This window comes from Nerophis ophidion, linkage group LG15 (genome assembly GCF_033978795.1).
Source record: "Nerophis ophidion isolate RoL-2023_Sa linkage group LG15, RoL_Noph_v1.0, whole genome shotgun sequence".
Taxonomy (NCBI): Eukaryota; Metazoa; Chordata; class Actinopteri; order Syngnathiformes; family Syngnathidae; genus Nerophis; species Nerophis ophidion.
This window is the reverse complement of record NC_084625.1, coordinates 6,937,324-6,958,154: the sequence shown is the minus strand read 5'-3', so window position 1 is coordinate 6,958,154 and position 20,831 is coordinate 6,937,324. Positions and strand designations below refer to the sequence as shown.

The following is a 20,831-nucleotide window of genomic DNA, read 5'->3' as shown; positions in this document are numbered from 1 at the left end:
TGTGTTTTTGTAAAAAAAAACACTGAATATTTCACAGTAACTTTACAGTTTTTTTTCTTCACGTGTAAATAAAATATATTTATAATAATCAAATGCAGGGCAAATTCATATATTATTCCAGAGTAACATGTATATATTTTTTTACAAAATATAAATGTTGTAAAAAACGATGTATATTTTACAGTACTTAGCTGACAGTTTTTTAGTGTAATATTTACGGTTGTTATGTTTACAGTGTATTACTGTAAATGAAAAAAAAAACGGGACCACAGTTTTTTTGTGATAAAAATCCGGCAGTTGCCAGAATAAAAAACAAACCGTGATAGCGTTTTTCCATTTCCAGTAATATGTTGTAAAAAACTATCAATTTTACAGGAAAATTCTGATCACTAAGCGGTTTTTAATGAATAAAAAAAGGGTGGTTACGTCTTTGTAAAAAACACTATGTTTTACAGTTAATTTCCAGTTTTGTGCATAAAAATCTATTTATAATAATCAAAGGCAGGGCAAATGAATATATTATTCGCTGTTACAAGCGGACCTCAATGAAAACCAGTCTGACATCCCACTTTTTTTACGAGATGACCAATTATTAGTCAATCAGCTGATGATGAATTTCCTGTCAGCTGATTGTGCCGACTGGAGGGAGGGAGGAGGGGGAGGGGTGGGAGACGGCGAGCTATAGAGAGGGGGAGGGGGATGAGAGGTGTGCTGCGGTCCTCTCTCTCCTCCGGTATCGAACAAGCGAGCTGCAGCCAAAACAGACCGGCGGCACGGTGGCGAAGGGGCGAGGCTGCTGCTGCTGCTACTGCGCTCGGGTGCGGTAACCATGGCGCTGCCGTCACCCTACGCGTCGCCAGGCGTCCGCCGCCGCAGCGACGGCTCAGTGAGGGAGTGTCTCTTCTTCCCTGTGTCTGAACGCAACGAGCAGGAGCGGCTGGAGGCCCTGGTACGCCGCAGAGCCGGGGGCGCGGAGCGTAGAGGAGGAGGAGGAGGAGGAGGAGGCGGCGAGGCCCGGGACCAACTGGACAACCGGCCCAAGCGATGGACCTGGGGGGGACCGCCTGACGCAGCGGAGGGTGAGTGTGACGCCAAGATGATGGATGGTGGGGAGAAAGGGCGTGGAGGCTGCAGTGCTTTGTCTCCGCCTCCTCCTGCATGTGGCCTTGGAAGTGTGCCACAGGTGTGTGTGTGTGTGTGTGTGTGTGTGTGTGTGTGTGTGTGTAGTTCCATGCTGTCACGTAGGGCCGCACGTCTAACCTTGAACAGCAACAACACTCTTGCTAGAAAAGAAAACATTTCTATTGGCGTCCTGTGTCATGTGGCGCATCAATATTGCAGCGCGAGCTCATCCGCCATTCAAAGGACGGATGCCTGTGCAGGTCGCTGTTTTTTTTATGTGACGTCTCCGTCAACGGCGGCGTGATGTAACCAGAGATGATGTCATCGGACGCCGTATGCATGTATGGGGAAGGAGCAGAGAGGAAGTAGACCTGCATGTTGGCGCCAGGTTGTGGTTCTGATGCTTGTTTGGACGCCATATTGGATTTCCTGCCTGCTTAATGACTAAGGAAAGGTGAGGAATGCAGTTCCTGGTTGCACCTCATGGAGTGTGACGCCACACAACATCTCCTTGTACTGAGAGATTCTGCATCAAGTGTCTTTCCTATTTCCCAGTCTCATTGAATGCAGCATTTCAGGCGCAACATTCGGCTTAGCGACCGACTGGATCCCGTATGAACGCTTGTGTGTGTGCGTGCGAGAGTGTAACGCTTTGCTTTTTCCGCTCTGCCTCACCTGTCGCCCAGGTAACCCTAAGACCCCGCCCTGCCACGCCGTTGGCTACGCTCAGCCTAGTCAGCTTCCTGCCGCTTCAGCCCCCAGTGTCCACCAATCCCGTCACGGTACAGATCACATGACCTGTGTGTGTGTGTGTGTGTGTGTGTGTGTGTGTGTGTGTGTGTGTGTGTGTGTGTGTGTGTGTGTGTGTGTGTGTGTGCGTGCGTGTGTGTGTGTGTGTGTGCCCCGCCTATGCCGCCAGCTGTGCATGTCTTAAGTGGCTGTTCTGATGTGGTGGTTCTCGCTTTTGTGTGTGTGTGTGTGTGTGTGTGTGTGTGTGTTCTGGCAATGCTTACTTAATGGGGACATGTCTCTGTTTACACCATGGGTGTCAAACTCTGGCCCGCGGGCCAAATTTGGTGTGTGTGTGTGTACTTTCATTTGGCCCTTGAGGCAATATCAAATTAACATTAGAGCTGGCCCGCCGCTTTAACGCCACATTCACCGCTAATATTCATACTCGTCAACCCTCCCGATTTTCCCGGGAGACTCCCGAAGTTCAGTGCCCCACCCGAATTTCTCCCGATTTCCCCCCAGACAACGATGTTGGGGGTGGGCCCTAAAAAAACCTGCCTTTGGCGTTCTCTACAATCTGTCGCCACGTCCGCTTTTACTCCATACAAACAGCATGCTGGCTCAGTCACATAATATATGCAACTTATACACACAAACAAGTGAATGCAATGCATACTTGATCAACAGCCATAAAGGTCACAATGAGGGTGGCCGTACAAACAACTTTAACACTTTTACAAATATGCGCCACACTGTGAACCCACACCAAACAAGAATGACAAACAACTTGGGAGAACATCCACACCGTAACACAACAGAACAAATACCCAGAACCACTTGCGGCGCTAACTTTTCCGGGACGCTACAATATACACCCCCGTTACCACCGAACCCCGCCGCCGAAAAGAGGCATTCAAATTTTATTTTCTATTTTATTTTTATTTGATATGCCATTGGCATTTTTTAATTATAGTTTGAAACTTGATTTTGCATGTCACTATAAAGTTATATAAGCCTTGCTTGTTCAATATTCAATGCAAAACTTGTTTGGGTCCCTATTAAAAGGTTAATTTGTTCAACCTTGGCCCACGGCTTTGTTCGGTTTTAAAACTTTGGCCCACTCTGTATTTGAGTTTGACACCCCTGGTTTACACAGTCACCTTCAGTGGACATCTGACGGTATGGGGACAAAAAAACAGGGAAACCTTTTTAAATGATAGTCAGATCCATTCTGAAAAGGCCGAAGTGATTTTTAAGCTTTGGCGCATCAATCAATCAATCAATGTTTATTTATATAGCCCCAAATCACAAATGTCTCAAAGGACTGCACAAATCATTACGACTACAACATCCTCGGAAGAACTTTGGCCCATAAAACATGTTTACTGGTTAGTTTGAGTGTCAGACATTTGCACAGCAGCCCCCTCATCAGGCTGTAGTTGGTACTGCACTTGCTGCTCTGCTCACACTTCTTCCGTGTATAGTTAATCACTTCCACCTGGTCCCCGTAACGAAGGTTAGTATTAGGGCCGCGAATCTTTGGGTGTCCCACGGTTTGATTCAATATCGATTCTTGGGGTCACGATTCGATAATACATAGATTTTTTTCGATTAAACACGATTCTTGATTCAAAAGCGATATATTTCCGATTCAAAACGATTCTGTATTCATTCAATACGTAAGATTTCAGCAGGATCTACCCCAGTCTGCTGACATGCAAGCAGAGTAGTAGATTTTTGTAAAAAGCTTTTATAATTGTAAAGGGCAATGTTTTATCAACTGATTGCAATAATTTAAATGTGTTTTAACTATTAAACGAACCAAAAATATGACTTATTTTATCTTTGTGAAAACATTGGACACAGTGTGTTGTCAAGCTTATGAGATGCGATGCAAGTGTAAGCCACTGTGACACTATTGTTCTTTTTTTTTTTTAAATGTCTAATGATAATGTCAATGAGGGATTTTTAATCACTGCTATGTTGAAATTATAACTAATATTGATACTGTTGTTGATAATATTCATTTTTGTTTCACTACTTCTGGTTTTTTCTGTGTCGTGTTTGTGTCTTCTCTCAATTGCTCTGTTTATTGCAGTTCTGAGTGTTACTGGGTCAGGTTCGGTTTTGGAATCGGATTGCATTGTTATGGTATTGCTGTGTAGTGGTTAAAAATCGATTTAAAATAAAATTAGAATCGATTCTGAATCGCACAATGTATTCAATTCGTATTCGAATCGATTTTTTTCCCACTCCCCTTGTTAGTATGGTAGTTGGAGTTGCGGACAACTTTCAGTAAAATCACAGAAGATGCAGTATTTGCTTTAACATTTAAGTGGTGAAACTTCCTATAAGAGGACAGCTGTAGTGCTGTATTCTGAGGATCATGTCATATTTAATTAGAACTTTTTTTTTTTTTTTAAACGGTCCTCAGTAGTCACGTACAAATTTGTGCAAATCATGCAAAATTATTGAAATTTGGTCCCCATGAACCATATTAACTCTTTTTTCCCCAGGGTCCCGAGTAAGAATGATCAGCACATTACTTCATCAATCCAGAGATTTAAAGACATGTATGAGCTAACTGGGCAGTGGACATTTTACCTCTTTTTTTTTTTATGCCTCCACAACTTGTAGAAAGGGTGGTCCCCACAAGTCATGATCAAAAACTTGGTCCCCCTTCCAAATGCTAACATTTGTGTTTGTGTGTGTGTGTGTGTGTGTGTGTGTGTGTGTGTGTGTGTGTGTGTGTGTGTGCTCCTTGTCTGGTTCTGCTCGTGTACATTTCCATGTATTAAACCATGGTGCATGCAGCTGTGTTCTTGTCACACATTACGTGACCTCTCACGTATGTTGTCATGGAGGGCGGCACTCCCCTCCCCCACCTTCAACCCAACAAAGGAGGGCTGCGCCACTTCCTGTCCTCCTGGCTGTGCCTAACACACACATTGAGTCTGCCCTTTTCGCAGTCACCTACCTGGGCTAAGATGGGGGAATTGACCGTTAAACTGTTGAATACGCACAAATAGCTCTACTACAATAATAAAGTGTCACATTTATATTGAATTACTTGATGTTTTATTGTCCTGGCGTGTCCTCGTTCCAAGATGAAGGCCGGATCCTTCATCTCCATCCCACGTCACCGTGGCAACGTGGTTACAACCCAGCGACGTCCCTCTGACATGCCTTCTGCTATCTGTGCAGTCTGTGATTTCTTGGCCCCGCCCACCCCGTCGGAGCCACCAATGAGCCGGCAGCTGTCCAACTCGTCAAGTGCGCTCCACTCGACGGAGACGGAGGGTGAGTCTCGGCAAAGCACGTCCCCGTCGTGTCCTCACCTTTCCTCGTCGGGGCTCCGAATGAGCGTCTTGTTGTGTGTCGCCACAAACAGCTCCCCTCGACAACAAACACAGACCTCACAGAAGTTCCTCCAACCGCAGGAGCATCGCCGCGTTCCCCGACGAGACGTCTAAGGCCAGAACGCCCACGGTCAGTGCATAAACAAACACACACACACTGATGGGTACCTTTCACATTGTAACCTGTACTTGGAAATCGATACCGGTACTCAACGGCACCAATTTTTGGTACTTTTGTATGTGGTAATAAATATTTATTAGGGCTGAGAATCATTGGGCACCACACGTTTCAATTCTATTTTAGGGGTTAGTGCTTAGTCCAATCGGTAGTAGACCACGGGGAAGACCCAGGACACGTTGGGAAGACTATGTCTCCCGGCTGGCCTGGGAATGCCTCGGGATCTCCCAGAAAGAGCTGGGCTAAGCGGCTGAGGAGAGGAAAGTCTGGGCTGCCCTGCTTAGGCTGCTGCCCCCACGATGGATGGATGGATGGACGATGGTTTCAAAACAATTCTGGATTCAGGTGGCGACTTGTCCAGGGTGTACGCTGCCTTCCGCCCGAATGCAGCTGAGATAGGCTCCAGCGACCACCCGCGACACTGAATGGGACAGACCGTAGAAAATGGATGGATGGAAAAATCAAAACGTTGAGTCCCAGTTCTTTGATTAACTATATTCCTCTATAAAATAGATTAAAAACTCTTAAAATATCTCTTAAAACAACTTTAAAAAAAAACAGTTTTTTCTTGACAAAATTCTACCCAAAAATGTCAAAAAATAATAATTTTAAAATTACACATTAAAAAGCAAATCTTTTTTTAATCTGTTTTTTTAAACATGTTAGAATAAAAATAAATACTTGAATATCTGCTTAAAATGCAACTTTCATATAAAATAGGTATCGATTTTTCACACAATTTTGCTGGGAAAAAAACCCTAGTATTAAATCAATAAAGTTCATTTTATTTCTCACTCATGTGCACTCAGCACCCCATCTTGACAGAAAAAAACAGAAATGTAGGAATGTTTGCTAATTTAATGAAAAAGAAAAAGTGAAATCTTACATGTTTTTAAGTATTCAGATCCTTGGCTGTGACATGTTTAACTGAATGGTAAAGGGGTTATACTTGCATAGCGCTTTTCTACCTTTTAAGGAACGCAAATCGCTATTTCCACATTCACACACACATTCACACACTGATGGCGGGAGCTGCCATGCAAAGCGCTAACCACGACCCATCAGGAGCAAGGGTGAAGTGTCTTGCTCAAGGAGACAACGGACGTGGCTAGAATTGTCGAAGGTGGTGATTGAACCAGGAACCCTCTGGTTGCTGGCACAGCCACTCTCCCAACTGCACAACGCTGTCCCCCAACTCACATGCTATGCTGTCCATTTCTTCTGATCCTCCTTGAGATGGTCCTGCTCCTTCATTGGAGTCCAGCTGTGTTTATTCAGACTGACTGGACTTGAGTAGGAAAGGCACAAACCTGTCGAAGTGAGACCTTAGTATCATAAGGTCGAAGGAACTGCCCAAGGATCTTAGGGACAGAACTGTGGCAAGGCACGGATTTGGCCAAGGCTACAAAAGAATTTCTGCAGCACTCAAGGTTCCTAAGAGCACACCGGCCTCCCTAATCCTTAAACGGAAGAAGTTTGGAACGACTAAAACTCCTCATAGGCCTGGTCGTCCAGCCAAACAGAGCAATCATGAGAGAAGAGCCTTGTTGAGGAAGGTAAAGAAGAAGCCAAAGATCAATGTGGCTGAGCTCCAGAGATGCAGCAGGAAGACGGGAGAAGGTTCCACAAAATCAACTATCACTGCAGCCCTCCACCAGTCGCGGATTTATGGCAGAGTGGCTCGACGGAAGCCTCTCCACAGTGCAAGCCTGCATAGAGTTTGCCAAAAAACACATTCCCAGACTATGAGAAATGAAATTATCTGGTCTGAGAAGACCAATAACTAGTTGGGATTAATTCTAAGTAGTATGTGTAGAGAAACCAGGGACTACTCATCACCTGCCCAATAAAGTTAAAGTTGAAGGCCTACTGAAAGCCACTACTAGCCACCACGCAGTCTGATAGTTTATATATCAATGATGAAATATTAACATTGCAACACATGCCAATACGGCCTTTTTAGTTTACTAAATTGTAATTTTAAATTTCCCGGGAGTTTCGTCTTGAAAACGTCGCGTAATAATGACGTGTACGCAAGACGTCACGCGTTTTTAGGAAGTATGAGCGATGCACACACACACAGGTAAAAGTCGTCTGCTTTAACGGCATAATTACACAGTATTTTGGACATCTGTGTTGCTGAATCTTTTGCAATTTGTTCAATTAACATTGGAGAAGTCACAGTAGAAAGATGGAGTTGGGAAGCTTTAGCCTTTAGCCACACAAACACACGGTGATTCCTTGTTTAAAATTCCCGGAGCTGAAACTTTACTATGTATCAGAGCGCGGTCAAGCCAACATGGATCCCAACCGAATGTCAACCAGCAGGTTTCGGTGAGAAAATTGTGGTTAAAAAGTCCGTTCTTACCGGAGAAAAGCTGAGCTTGTGCCGTGCATAGCTGCCGTCGAATCCCCTGAGACACTGGCATCAAGACACCCGTGGAGACACCCTTCCGACTATCAGGTACTATTTAACTCACTAAAACACTAGCAACACAATAGAAAGATAAGGGATTTCCCAGAATTATCCTAGTACCGTATTTTTCGGACTATATATATATATATATATATATATATATATATATATATTATTGTTTATTTTTTTGGTTTGGCCGGGTCTCACCCCCCGCTGGACTGTGGAGAAGACTGCGACTTACAGTCCGAAACATACGGTAAATGTCCCTAAAAACATCGGAATCCATCCCCAATGCAATCGCGTTTTTTTTTTTGCTATCAATATCCTCAAAAACGAATCTTTCATCCTCACTCAAATTAATGGGGAAATTGTCGTTTTCTCGGTCCGAATAGCACTTTTTGTGCACTCCCATTAAAAACAATGTGAATATGTGAGGACCCATCACACGGGTGACGTCATCATTACTTTTATATTGTTATTCCCATTGTTTTTATTCTTTTTGTAATATTTCTCTATTTTGTTTCCTTTTAAACCCCATTATTTACTTTTTTTTTTTTTTTTTTTAAATTGATCTCAACTCTGTACACTGCGGCTGGAATTTTAATTTTCCTGAAGGAACTCTACTGAAGGAATCAATAAAGTACTATCTATCCATCTATCTATCTATCTATCTATCTATCTATCTATCGTCTGCGACTTCTGGTAGAGGTGGGGCTTTTCTCTTACTACCGACAGTTGTGAACTTTATCGTCGATGTTCTCTAATAAATCCTTTCAGCAAAAATATGGCAATATCGCGAAATGATCAAGTATGACACATAGAATGGACCTGCTATCCCCATTTACACAGCAACACAATAGAAAGATAAGGGATTTCCCAGAATTATCCTAGTACCGTGTTTTTCGGACTATAAGTCGCGATTTTTTTTTTGTAGTTTGGCCAAACTATTAAAAAATAAATATTATTATTATTTTTATTTTTTTTGTGGTTTGGCCGGGTCTCACCCCTCGCTGGACTGACTGCGACTTATAGTCCGAAACATACGGTAAATGTCTCTAAAAAATCGGAATCCGTCCCCAATGCAATCGCGTTTTTTTTTTGCTATCAATATCCTCAAACACGAATCTTTCATCCTCACTCAAATTAATGGGGAAATTGTCGTTTTCTCGGTCCGAATTGCACATTTTGTTGGAAGCTCCAATTAAAAACAATGTGAATATGTGAGGACCCATCACCCGGGTGACGTCATCGTCTGCGACTTCTGGTAGAGGCGGGGCTTTTCTCTTAACACCGATTGTTGCAAACTTTATCGTGGATGTTCTCTACTAAATCCTTGCAGCAAAAATATGGCAATATCGCGAAATGATCAAGTATGACACATAGAATGGACCTGCTATCCCCGTTTAAATAAGAACATCTAATTTCAGTAGGCCTTTAAGTTAAAGTAGCAATGATTGTCACACACACACATTTGACCCATCCCCTTGATCACCCCCTGGGAGATGAGGGGAGCAGTGGGCAGCAGCTGGTGATTCAACCCCCAATTCCAACCCTTGATGCTGAGTGCCAAGCAGGGAGGCAATGGGTCCCATTTTTATAGTCTTTGGTATGACTCGGCCGGGGTTTGAACTCACAACCTACCGATCTCAGGGCGGACACTCTAACCACTAGGCCACTGAGTAGGTCAGTACAATCCCAACAGTGATGGTGGTGGCAGCATCATGCTCTGGGGGTGTTTTTCATCTGCAGGTACAGGACGACTTGTTGCAAATAAAGGAAAGATGAAGGCTGCCAAGTACAGAGAAATCCTGGGGGTTCTAAGGACCTCAGACTGGGCCAAGGGTTTGCCTTCCAACAAGATAATAACCCTAAATACCCAACTAAGATAACAAAAGGGGCTTCGGAACTCCTCTGTGACCATTCTTGACTAGCCCAGCGAGAGCCCTGACCCAAACCCAACTGAGCATCTCTGGAGAGGCCTGAAAATGGCTGTCCACCAATGTTCACCATCCAACCTGACAGAGCTGGACAGGATCTGCAAGTAAGAAGGGGCAGAGGATCCACAAATACAGGTGTGGAAAAATGTGTTGCATCATTCCCAAGAAAGAACATTTCTGTTTTTTTCTGTCAAGATGGGATGCTGAGTGTACAATCATGAGAATTTAAAATGATTTCGGCTGCAGTGAAAGAGTGTAAAATTAAAAGGAAACTGACACGTATATATATATCCACATACCGAAGAAGCCGGTTTGTATTTGGAAAATGTGCATTTGCACTGTTCACATTGACATGAATAAATACAAAACAGGTCACATATTGGCATCAAAATAAGAACTGACCTGCTGTGTAAAACAAGGCCTAAGTATAGAGTTTTCTTTACCAAATATGAAACCGCCATGTAAAATTGCTAATGCTAATTTTTTTTTCCCCTTGGCCTCAGTCTGCACCCCCACTCCAGGGCCTAGGCTAAGACCGATTTTTTAATTTTATTTTAATCTTCTATTTTTTTCTCCCCCCCCTACCCCCCTTGTTTACCTGTATGTCATCTTTTTTGTAAGGGGCGCTGGAAGCCGGCAGACCCGTCAGCGATCCTGTTCTGTCTCCCTGTAATGTTTGTCTGATCTTGAATGGGATTGTGCTGAAAATTGTAATTTTCCTGAAGGAACTCTCCTGACGGAATAAATAAAGTACTATCTATCTATCTATCTATCCATCTATCTATCTAATCATTAGCAGGCTTGATTACTGCAACGCACTTCTCGTCAGGGTCCCCAAAAAGAGCATCCAAAAGCTCCAGTACATTCAAAACAGCACAGCGAGGATCCTGACGAGAGTGTGCAAACGTGATCATATCACCCCCATCCTCAAATCACTCCACTGGCTCCTTGTTGCATCCCGGACCTAATTTAAGATTAACCCGCTAACTCACCAATGCATCTCCGGCAACGCCCTCTCCTACCTCAAGGACCTAGTTTCCCCGCAACCTCCGCTCCTCAAACCCATCAGGACAAAGTGACAATCTTTCTGCTCGACCGCTCCCGAACTCTGGAATGCTCTCCCCGACCATCTTAGGGTACCACAGACGGTCGACCGTTTTAAGAAGGGACTAAAAACCCACCTTTTTAGCACAGGTTTATCTAATTTCTCTGCCTTCTTTGTTTTCAAAATACACTGCTTGCTTATCTGTTTAATCCAGTGCTTTCATGCTTTTATTTCTATTTTTATCTATGTTTCTGTTTTATCTAGTGTTTATTTAGTATGTGTCATGATTTCATTTCTATTTAATTTTTTTATTATGTATTCTAACTTTCTATTTTTATTTATTTATTAATTCTTTTAATTCTTTGAGATTTTAACAAATGTTAGGTGTGTTACAAATGTAATTCCTTAGTAGCATGTCAGTAGCAAAGCCATTGGATATTAGCACCAAGCTAGCACATTTTTGGAAAAGCGGAGCCTTACTTTACTTAACGTTGGAGCGTTTTCTGCGTCAATTCATCGTTGGCGTTAAAAATTGCAACATTACCTCGAGGCAGTTTGTTTGAGTCCACGCTCAGTGCTGCTGGGGTGATCGCCAGAAACTGCCAACCAGGGCGTGACGTCAGGCGCTGTCCAGGTAGCGAAATATGGCACCATTGGACTTCCCGTGAAACTGTGATTGATCGATTGAAACTCTTATTAGTAGATTGCACATTACAGTACATATTCCGTACAATTGACCACTAAACGGCAACACCCGGATACGTTTTTCAGCTCGTTTAAGCCGGGGTTCATGTTCATCAATTCATGGTAACCGACGGTGTTTAGTGGGTTCCAAGGAAAGTACCACATTCGGTGCCCAACTCTACTGACATCATGCTTAATTTTTGAAAACAGGGGGAGTTTCCTAACGCACCAGTTCGTAGCTCATCCTTCAAAGCCAATAAGAAAGGTCCTGCTACACCAAAAAGGTAAGACACGTTGTTCTACACACACACAGAATCAAATGCTGACACGGTTGTAATTTCCTTCAGGATGCGGTCGAACAAGAGCCGGGCCCAGTCGCCCTGCTCCCCCGGCCAGTACCCGCCCTCCCCTCACCGACAGAGGGCCCCGACTCCTGGCGACGACAGGGGCCACGCCGAAGCCAAAGGTCACGGCACGCTAGACAGGAAGTCTGCCAAACCTGAGACCTCGGAGAAGAAGATCCCCAAATCCACCAGCAGAGAACTTTGCGCAGGTGAAGACGAAAACGAAGTCCGCCTTTCCGAATACCGTGTCTTTATTTGAGACTTGTTTGTTTTTTTAAATTTTTTTTATGGTAGAGTCTCCAGGAACGCCCACAGGCCGCAGCGTGGGCGGCACCATGGATGCCGAAGAGGCGTCCAGACTGCTGGCCGAGAGGCGCCGCCAGGCCCGAATACAGAAGGAGCAGGAGGAGAGACAGCGTCTGGAGGAGGAGCAGTGAGTGGACCATCTGCTCACACTTTTCCACTCACACACTGAACATGACATCATTTAGGGGCCATTTTGATGTTTCTCATTTTAAAAACCAATGAGAGGGCTTCCCTCTAATTTGCTAAATGCCCCGAGGACCCAAAGGGGTCTCAGTCATTAAAGTGTTAAAAATAAGTCATATATTAATATTTGTTTGCTTTAAACACTTAAATATCTACAGATCCACTTTGGATCTATCGGTTGACATCAAGTAAACAAAAGTCTCATTTTTCATGTCTTTTTTTAATAACATTTCTAAAACATGCCATTATAAGAATTCAGTGTTAAAAAAAATAAGTTCTCAAAATTTCAATGTAATATTTCATACAAAAATTCCTAACATTGATTTTAATTATTATTTTTTTAGCAATGACAGTTTTAAAGTAAAAAACGCTTTGTGCTATTAGTGTCATTATTGCATAATTTTCTCGCTAATTTTCACCTGTTTACTCTTTTATTCCATTTTTTAATGTTTGTTTCTAACAGTATTTTAAAAATATTATAAAAAAAATCATTGTACAAAATACAGAGCAGAGGAATTCAGTGTAATTTTTTTTGTATTTTTCGTTTTGTGGAAGTATTTTTAAAACATGCTAATATGAAAAATGGTTCAGAAAAATGTATTGTAATTATACAATAATTCATAACAAAAATATTTTTTATGTATTATTATTTTTTGAGCAATGACATCTTTAAAGCATGGCAGCTTTGTTATTACTGTCAATATTTGACTTAAATCTTTATTTCGATCACAACAACTGAAAATACTCTATTTATACAATTTTAAAGAGGTAAATAAAAAAAGTCAATAACATGGTGTGTCCGAAAACATTGCAACATTTTATTGTTATTTTACACCTGCTATTTTATTCTACTTATGTTTTTTTTAATAATATTTTTTCAATTGTAGTAATATAAAAATTCAGTGTTAAAAACAAAGTCAGTGCAGAAAATTTCAGTGTAAACATGTTTAATGTTTTATTTGTCATAGTATTTTTAAAACAGAAACATTTTGTGTGGAAAAAAATCAGTGCAGAAAAATTGTGTAAAAAAAATTGTTGCAGAAAAACAATGTGTAATAATTCATAACATTATTGTTAATTATTTTTCAAACATTTAAATTATATTCATTATTATTTCTAGATAAATGACAGTTTTAAAGTAAAAAAAAACCAGCCTATTGTGGTATAAGTGGCAATATTTTCTTGCTACATTTTACCTGTATGATTTTTTTTTTCCCACTTTTTGTTTTTATTGTACCAGTATTTTTAAAATATAATAATATACAAACTGTGTAAAAAAAAAAAGAAAAGAAAAAACTTAAACTGTAAAAAAGGAGCTGCGGACCGCAAATCAGCCATCAGAGCCAAAACAAACAGGCTCAGAGACAGCTTCTTTCCCAGAGCTGTCACCATCTTGAACTCTAACTTATAATAAATAATTCACCCCTTCGAGTGCAATACATCCGGCACTGATTGTTATTTATTACTCCGGTACTCCTGTTTTGTTCTGTATATTGTACAGTATTTTGTATTTGTATAGTGTTTTGTATATTGTACAGGATTGCTTATTATTTTTATTGGCTAGTAGTCTGTTTATTTAAATTCTTAGTTTTATCTTTATTACCTATGGTGTAGTTTATTTTTATCCCATATTTGTTCCCCCTACCACACCTTAAATTGGAGTCTTTAATCTCGTTATATGCAAATATAATGACAATAAACTCCATTCTATTCTATTCTATTCTATACTATTCAAATAACCTGATTTTGAACACTTGTGTGCTAGCAGGTTAGGGTTAAGGTTAGGGTTGGTGTTGGGGTTGGGTTAGGGTCAGACTCCATCGGCTTAGACCCCCAATGTTCCACCAGGCTGAGAGCAGAGGAGGAGCGCAGGAGGCAGCAGGAGGCCCGGGAGCTGCAGGAGAGAGCCGCCCTGGAGGCGGAAGAAGACCGGGTCCGGCGGGAGGAGGAGAGGAGGAGCAGAGAGGAGGAGGAGCGGCGGCAGAAGGAGCAGCGGTGGAAGAACATGGAGGAGAAGCTGGACAAAGAGGTCTGCATTCATCCCAGAAGCCAGTGGAGCGTCTTGATGGACACTTTGTTTTTGTTCCTCAGCGAGAAGAAGCCTTCCAGCGAGCCCAGAAAGAAGCGGAAAGGAAGAGGAGGGAGCGAGAGCAGCTTCACATCCTGGATGAGCAGGAGAGGCTGCTGAGGAGGAAGGTGTGTGTGTGTGTGTGTGTGTGTGTGTGTGTGTTCTTGTATTTCTATCCTTCTTGAGACATCAACAAAGAACAGTAACTTCTATATGAGGAGGTGTGTATAAGGTTAGGACATAAATCACGGTCCCAACAAAGAAATCCATTGTATCTAATAGAGAATGTCTCACTTGCACCTCTGGTGGTGAAATCTATCAAAATTAGGGTGGTCCCCAAAAACCCAAAACTGAGTCGGTTCTAAAAGTGCTCCCCTTCTGGTCAACATATGAGATAAAAAGTGTGTGTAAAAATTTTAAGTGCTCTCCCTCTGGTCAACATATGTAATAAGTATGTGTAAGGTATTGAAATTCGCCTTCTTGGCCAAATTGATTGAAAGAAAAAAAAAAAAAAAAAATATATATATATATATATATATATATATATATATATAGAGAGAGAGAGAGAGAGAGAGAGAGATACTGTAATAACGAAGTAAATAATGAAGATTAAAAACCAATTAGAAACAAAAACTTAAAAAAAAATGTATAAATTAACTAAAAGCAGTCTTTTTCTCACAATAATTTGACTTTTTTCCTATAAAATTGGGAACAGTTTCTCATATTCTTTCTGTTTCTATAAAACTGCAATATTTTCTCTTAAAATTATTACTTTTTTATGTAAAATTATTACTTTTTTATGCACAATAGTGATATTTGTCATATAAAATTCAGACTTTTAGCAGATTATTGTCAATTTTTTTGTTGTTCTTGTAAAATAGTGACGTTTTTTGAGTAAAATTATGACTTTTGTCATCATTTTGCCAAGTAAAATTCCCATTATTATAATATTGCCAACATTTTAAAATTAAAATTATGAATTTTTTCATAAAATTTCCCAAATTTTAAGCTTTTCTTGTAACATTTTGACTATTATTGAGTAACATTCAAACTGTTATCATAATGTTGCAGAATTGTTCAGTTTTTCTTGTAAATAATACAATAATAATACTGCCAAAATTTGAGCTTTTTCTTGTGAAATTCCAACAAATTTTTCGCAACAAGTTTTTTATATTTGCATAGTATGTATATATTATTAATGTTGTAAATACACATCTTTATACATCTAGAAAGGGAGGTCCTAAAGAGGGAGGCATTTTTCACAGGTCTCAAGACGGTAACAAATACAAGGATGTGAGTGTGTGTGTGTGTGTGTGTGTGTGTGTGTGTGTGTGTGTGTGTGTGTGTGTGTGTGTGTGATTGATTGATTGATTGAAACTTTTATTAGTAGATTGCACAGTTCAGTACATATTCCGTACAATTGACCACTAAATAGTAACACTCCAATAAGTTTTTCAACTTGTTTAAGTCGGGGTCCACGTTATCAATTCATGTGTTTGTGTGTGTGTGTGTGTGTGTGTGTGTGTGTGTGTGTGTGTGTGTGTGTGTTCTTGTATTTATATCCTTCTTGAGACATCAACAAGGAAAAGTAGCTTCCATATGAGGACCAGTAAACAAGTTATGACCAAAATCATGGTCCCATATGGAATAACAAGTGTGTGTACGATATTGAAATCCGACCCATTCGACCAAAATGTATTAAAAAAGAATAAATAAATATGCATATAGAGACACACTGTAATAATGACGTAAATAATGAAGATTAAAAACCACTTACAAACAAAATGTTCTATGTATTGTACAAATTAACTAAAAGCAGTCTTTTTCTCACAATGTGTTGACTTTTTTCTTATAAAATTGGGAACAGTTTCTCATATTCTTTCAGTTTCTGTAATACTGCAATATTTTCTCATAAAATGATTACTTTTTTTTATGTAAAAGTATTACTTTTTAATGCAAAATGCTCACATTTGTCATATAAAATTCTGACTCTTATCACAATATTGTCATTTTTTTGAGTAAAATTATGACTTTTGTCATCATTTTCCCAAGTAAAACTCCCATTATTATAATGCTGCCAACATTTTAAAAGTGTTCTTGTAAAATTGTGACTTTTGTCGAGTAAAATTACGACTTTTTTCCTAAAATTGCCCAAATTTTAAGCTTTTCTTGTAACATTCTGACTGTTATTGGCGGCATGGCGTAGTGGGTAGAACGGCCTGCCAGAAACCTGAGGGTTGCAGGTTCGCTTCCCACCTATTGACATCCAAAAATCGCTGCCGTTGTGTCCTTGGGCAGGACACTTCACCCTTTGCCCCCGGTGCCGCTCACACTGGTGAATGAATGATGAATGAATGATTGGTGGTGGTCGGAGGGGCCGTAGGCGCAAACTGGCAGCCACGCTTCCGTCAGTCTACCCCAGGGCAGCTGTGGCTACAGATGTAGCTTACCACCACCAGGTGTGAATGAATGATGAGTCCCACTTCTCTGTGAGCGCTTTGAGTGTTTAGAAAAGCGCAATATAAATCGAAGTTATTTTATTGACTACATTTCCAACTGTTATCAAAATATTGCACAAATGTCCAGGTTTTCTTGTAAAATTTTGACTTGCGTTGAGTAAAATGACAACTTTTATTATAATACTGCCAAAATTCTAGGTTTTTCTTGTGAAATTGTGAACTTTTTCTTGTGAAATTCCAACTCATTTTTCGCAACAAGATTTTTTATATTTGCATAGTATGTATACATTATTAATGTTGTAAATACACATCTTTATACATCTAGAAAGGGTGGTCCTAAAGAGGGAGGCATTTTTCGGAGGTCTCAAGACGATAACAAACACAAGAATATGTGCGTGTGTGTTTGTGTGCGTGTGTGTGTGTGTGTGTTTGCCTAAGTCTAAAGAAGGTTCATGACCACGTCTTGTGTCTCCTTCTAAAGAGAATTGAAGAAATCATGAAGAGAACGAGGAAGAGTGAGGTGGACGCTCCGCCTGGAGCTGCAGGTACAATCTGACCTTGGAGTCCTGGGCAGCTGCAGTGTGACTCAGCATGCTCAGGCTGCATGGAAACCAGGTCAAAGACCTTGTCCTCAGGCCCGCCTCCTGTCATGTGTCCGCAGCGTGCGAGGCGCCGCTCACCATGGAGGACATCCCCACTCCTGCCGAGGCCCCCGTCATCCTGCTGGGACCCCTGGAGAGCAGGAGCTTTGTGGACGAGCTTTCGGACGGAGTCCAGTCCATGGACGTGAGGTGAGGGCGTCTGGGTCACCGCGACAACACTCCGTCCGCAAAAACTGATCCTTTTCTGTCGTTTCTGTAAGTTCTCCGTCTGTGTCCGTCAGCCCAGTGTCCAGGGACGAGCCGGCCAGCGCCCAGGAGTTCTCGCCGGTGGCAGAAGAGACTCCCCTGGAGCACATGATGGACCTGGACAGCGCGCCGGGAGACCCTTACCCCAAACTGCAGGCCGACAGCAGCGTGGGCGACCTCAACAAGAACCTTCTGATCCAGGCGTGCGGCACCGCCTCTGAGTCCTCTCAGCTCATCCGCAGCGTCGGTCCCAGCCAGGTGGACGTGTGAGGTAGGAGACCTGAACACACCTTAGACCAGGGGTGCCCAAACCAGCAATTAACCATTAGTACCAACTTCTTATCATTAGTGCCAATTACTGTGCTGATGGACGTGTCCCATCAATGGTTGTGTGAACTCTAGGCCAGACTGAAGGCCACGTGCAACCAATTAAGATTTTCAATCCGGCCCGCCGGACGTTCTACATCATTTTTTAGACCTTTAACATCAAAACTCTAGCCGCCATTATGATGTGCAGTGCTGTTTTAAAATGACCGTAAGTCTTGAACTATAGAAAGTATTTCACTGGTTGAAATCTTGAATTTTGAGAGTTATAGAAGTTATTAGGGTAATCTAGGTCCCAGCAGCTCAGACCAGGAACAAAGCAGAGTGGGCGGGGTTTGTTTTCAAAGCAGCTAGCCCCAAATGCATGTGTCAGGAACAGATGCGGAAGCACATTTTTATGAGATAATATATCATATTGTAGGTGTTTGTTACACTTTGCATTCGTATTTTGCTGTGTTTTTACATTTATGTTGTGTTTTGCTTAGGGGTGTAACGATACCTGTATTTATATTGAACCGTTTTGGTACGGTGGTTTCGGTTCGGAACAGGGGTGTACCGAATGTGTTTGTAAGCTAAAGTCTTAACAAGCTGCTCTGCGTTCTGCCTCTGTGTCAGCACCCAGCATTGTCCCACCCACACAACCATTTGATTGGTTACATACAAAGCCAATCAGCAGTGCGTATTCAGAGCACATGTAGTCAATGCTTCAGCGTCGAGCAGAATAGTGTTTAGCAGGTTAGCATAACATAGCGTACTCTCCCCAAATTATGAAAAACACCTCCCAGTCACAACTACTACTCACATCACTATGAGCCCGTTGACCTTCTAGAACAGGGGTAGGGAACCTACGGCTCTCGAGCCAGATGTGGCTCTTTTGATGACTGCATCGGGCTCTCAGATAAACCTTAGCTGACATTGCTTAACATGATAATGAATAATTTTGCTGTTAATCACAGTTTTGATTGATTGATTAATTGATTGAAACTTATATTAGTAGATTGCACTCTACAGTACATATTCTGTACAATTGACCACTAAACTGTAACACCCGATTAAGTTTTTCAACTTGTTAAAGTCGGGGTCCACGTAAATCAATTCATGGTACGTGTTAAAGTGTTAAAAAAAACGTTGAAAATATAAAACTTTCTAATGCATTTTAATCCATCCATCCGTTTTCTACCCCACAATTTCAATAAGTCGCATTAAGGAGTATTTTTTTTATTATTGGTTAGCTTCAGAATAACAATGTTATTAAAATTAAGAAGAGACTTATTATACTCTAAAAATGTTGGTCTTACTTACAAATACACGCATTTAGTTGTATTCAGTGTTAAAAAATATGATATGGCTCTCACGGAAATACATTTTAAAATATTTGGCTTTCATGGCTCTCTCCGCCAAAAAGGTTCCCGACCCCTGTTCTTGAAACTTAAACTGCAGCTCAGCTTGCTCGCAGTCCTGGCTTGAGGTGAAGGCTAAACAGCTTTTAGCGCAACGTTAGCACATTTTGCTGTGTGTGTGTGTGTCGGTGTCGGTGTGTGTGTGTGTGTGTGTGTTAGGGGCAGCAAATCCCTGTCTGTCTGTTATTTCACTTGAACTCCATGGTGTTCAGGGATAAATAGTCCCTCCTATTATATTGCACAATTTTTTCAGCTATAGTTACATTAATCATTAGTAATGTTGCAGCCTAGTTTTGAATGGCAGGGTCACTGCTATCACATGTTGACAAAAATATAAAATTTTACGTAACAAAAATCAACTACAGGCTTCCCAAATACTGTAATAAATTAAGCATGATGAGGTGACTTGAAACTGTTTAATGTTGCACTTTTTATATGTAGAACAAAAGTTCTGTCATTTTATTTAATCCAAGCAACAAGTTGAGGCGGTGTAATGTGGATTAACGTGGGCAGAATTATTATCGTGTTCCCAATGTTAAAAGGATAAAGCCATTGTTTACAAATTTGGTAAATAGATAACCAAAAAATTTATATTTTGTTGTTTTCTTACTGTACCGATACGATACCGGTACGTACCTCTAAACTGAGGTACGTACCGAACCGAAATTTTTGTGTACCGTCACACCCCCTAGTTTTGCTTGATTGTAAAAGATGTCTATGGAGGAGCTGGTCTGACAAGTACAAGAGGAGCGACGTTCATATGTTGTTTATATTTAGTATTTTATTGTCCATAGCTAATATTGTAAATGCCACTTTCTTCATTTTAATGTACATTTAGAGTGTCCCATTCAGTAAAAAACTGCTAAATGCCATTCCGATTTTTTGAGGTGGTCTCTCATAACTTTTTTAGAATTCTATCGGACATTGAGACTTTTGGTATTTGTCCATCCATCCATCTTCTTCTGCTTATCTGAGGTCAGGTCGCGGGGGCAGCAGAAGCACAGACTTCCCTCTCCCCAGCCACTTGGTCCAGCTCCTCCCGGGGGATCCCGAGGCGTTCCCAGGCCAGCCGGGAGACATAGTCTTCCCACCGTGTCCAAGGTCTTCCCCGTGGCCTCCTACCGGTCGGAGGTGCCCTAAACACCTCCCTAGGGAGGCGTTCGGGTGGCATCCTGACCAGATGCCCGAACCACCTCATCTGGCTCCTCCCCATGTGGAGGAGCAGCGGCTTTACTTTGAGCTCCTCCCGGATGACAGAGCTTCTCACCCTGATTGATTGATGGGGTCCGCGTTAATCATGGTATCTCTTATTCTAAGGGAGAGCCCTGCCACCCAGCGGAGGAAACTCATTTGGGCCGCTTGTACCCGTAATTTTGTCCTTTCGGTCACAACCTAAAGCTCATGACCATAAGTGAGGATGGGAACA

The 20,831-nt window shown here is 41.6% G+C and overlaps 1 protein-coding gene across 4 annotated transcripts in view; it reads left to right on the top strand.

Annotated features, from left to right (window-relative positions):
• The window catches only part of map7d2b (MAP7 domain containing 2b), a 49,221-nt gene that overhangs the window by 23,634 nt on the left and 4,756 nt on the right, over positions 1 to 20,831 (top strand). For 2 of the 4 annotated variants that reach the window (XM_061921349.1, XM_061921346.1), the window contains 12 exons: positions 932 to 1,079; positions 1,809 to 1,904; positions 5,059 to 5,154; positions 5,246 to 5,343; positions 11,684 to 11,757; positions 11,821 to 12,026; positions 12,112 to 12,250; positions 14,155 to 14,335; positions 14,398 to 14,502; positions 17,315 to 17,378; positions 17,495 to 17,624; positions 17,696 to 17,952. In XM_061921349.1, the coding sequence (XP_061777333.1) occupies positions 932 to 1,079; positions 1,809 to 1,904; positions 5,059 to 5,154; positions 5,246 to 5,343; positions 11,684 to 11,757; positions 11,821 to 12,026; positions 12,112 to 12,250; positions 14,155 to 14,335; positions 14,398 to 14,502; positions 17,315 to 17,378; positions 17,495 to 17,624; positions 17,696 to 17,951 (1,593 nt within the window). In that variant the 3' untranslated portion in view covers position 17,952. The remainder of the gene's footprint in view (positions 1 to 931; positions 1,080 to 1,808; positions 1,905 to 5,058; positions 5,155 to 5,245; positions 5,344 to 11,683; positions 11,758 to 11,820; positions 12,027 to 12,111; positions 12,251 to 14,154; positions 14,336 to 14,397; positions 14,503 to 17,314; positions 17,379 to 17,494; positions 17,625 to 17,695; positions 17,953 to 20,831) is intronic. The other 2 variants (XM_061921347.1, XM_061921348.1) reach the window with 2 other exon arrangements.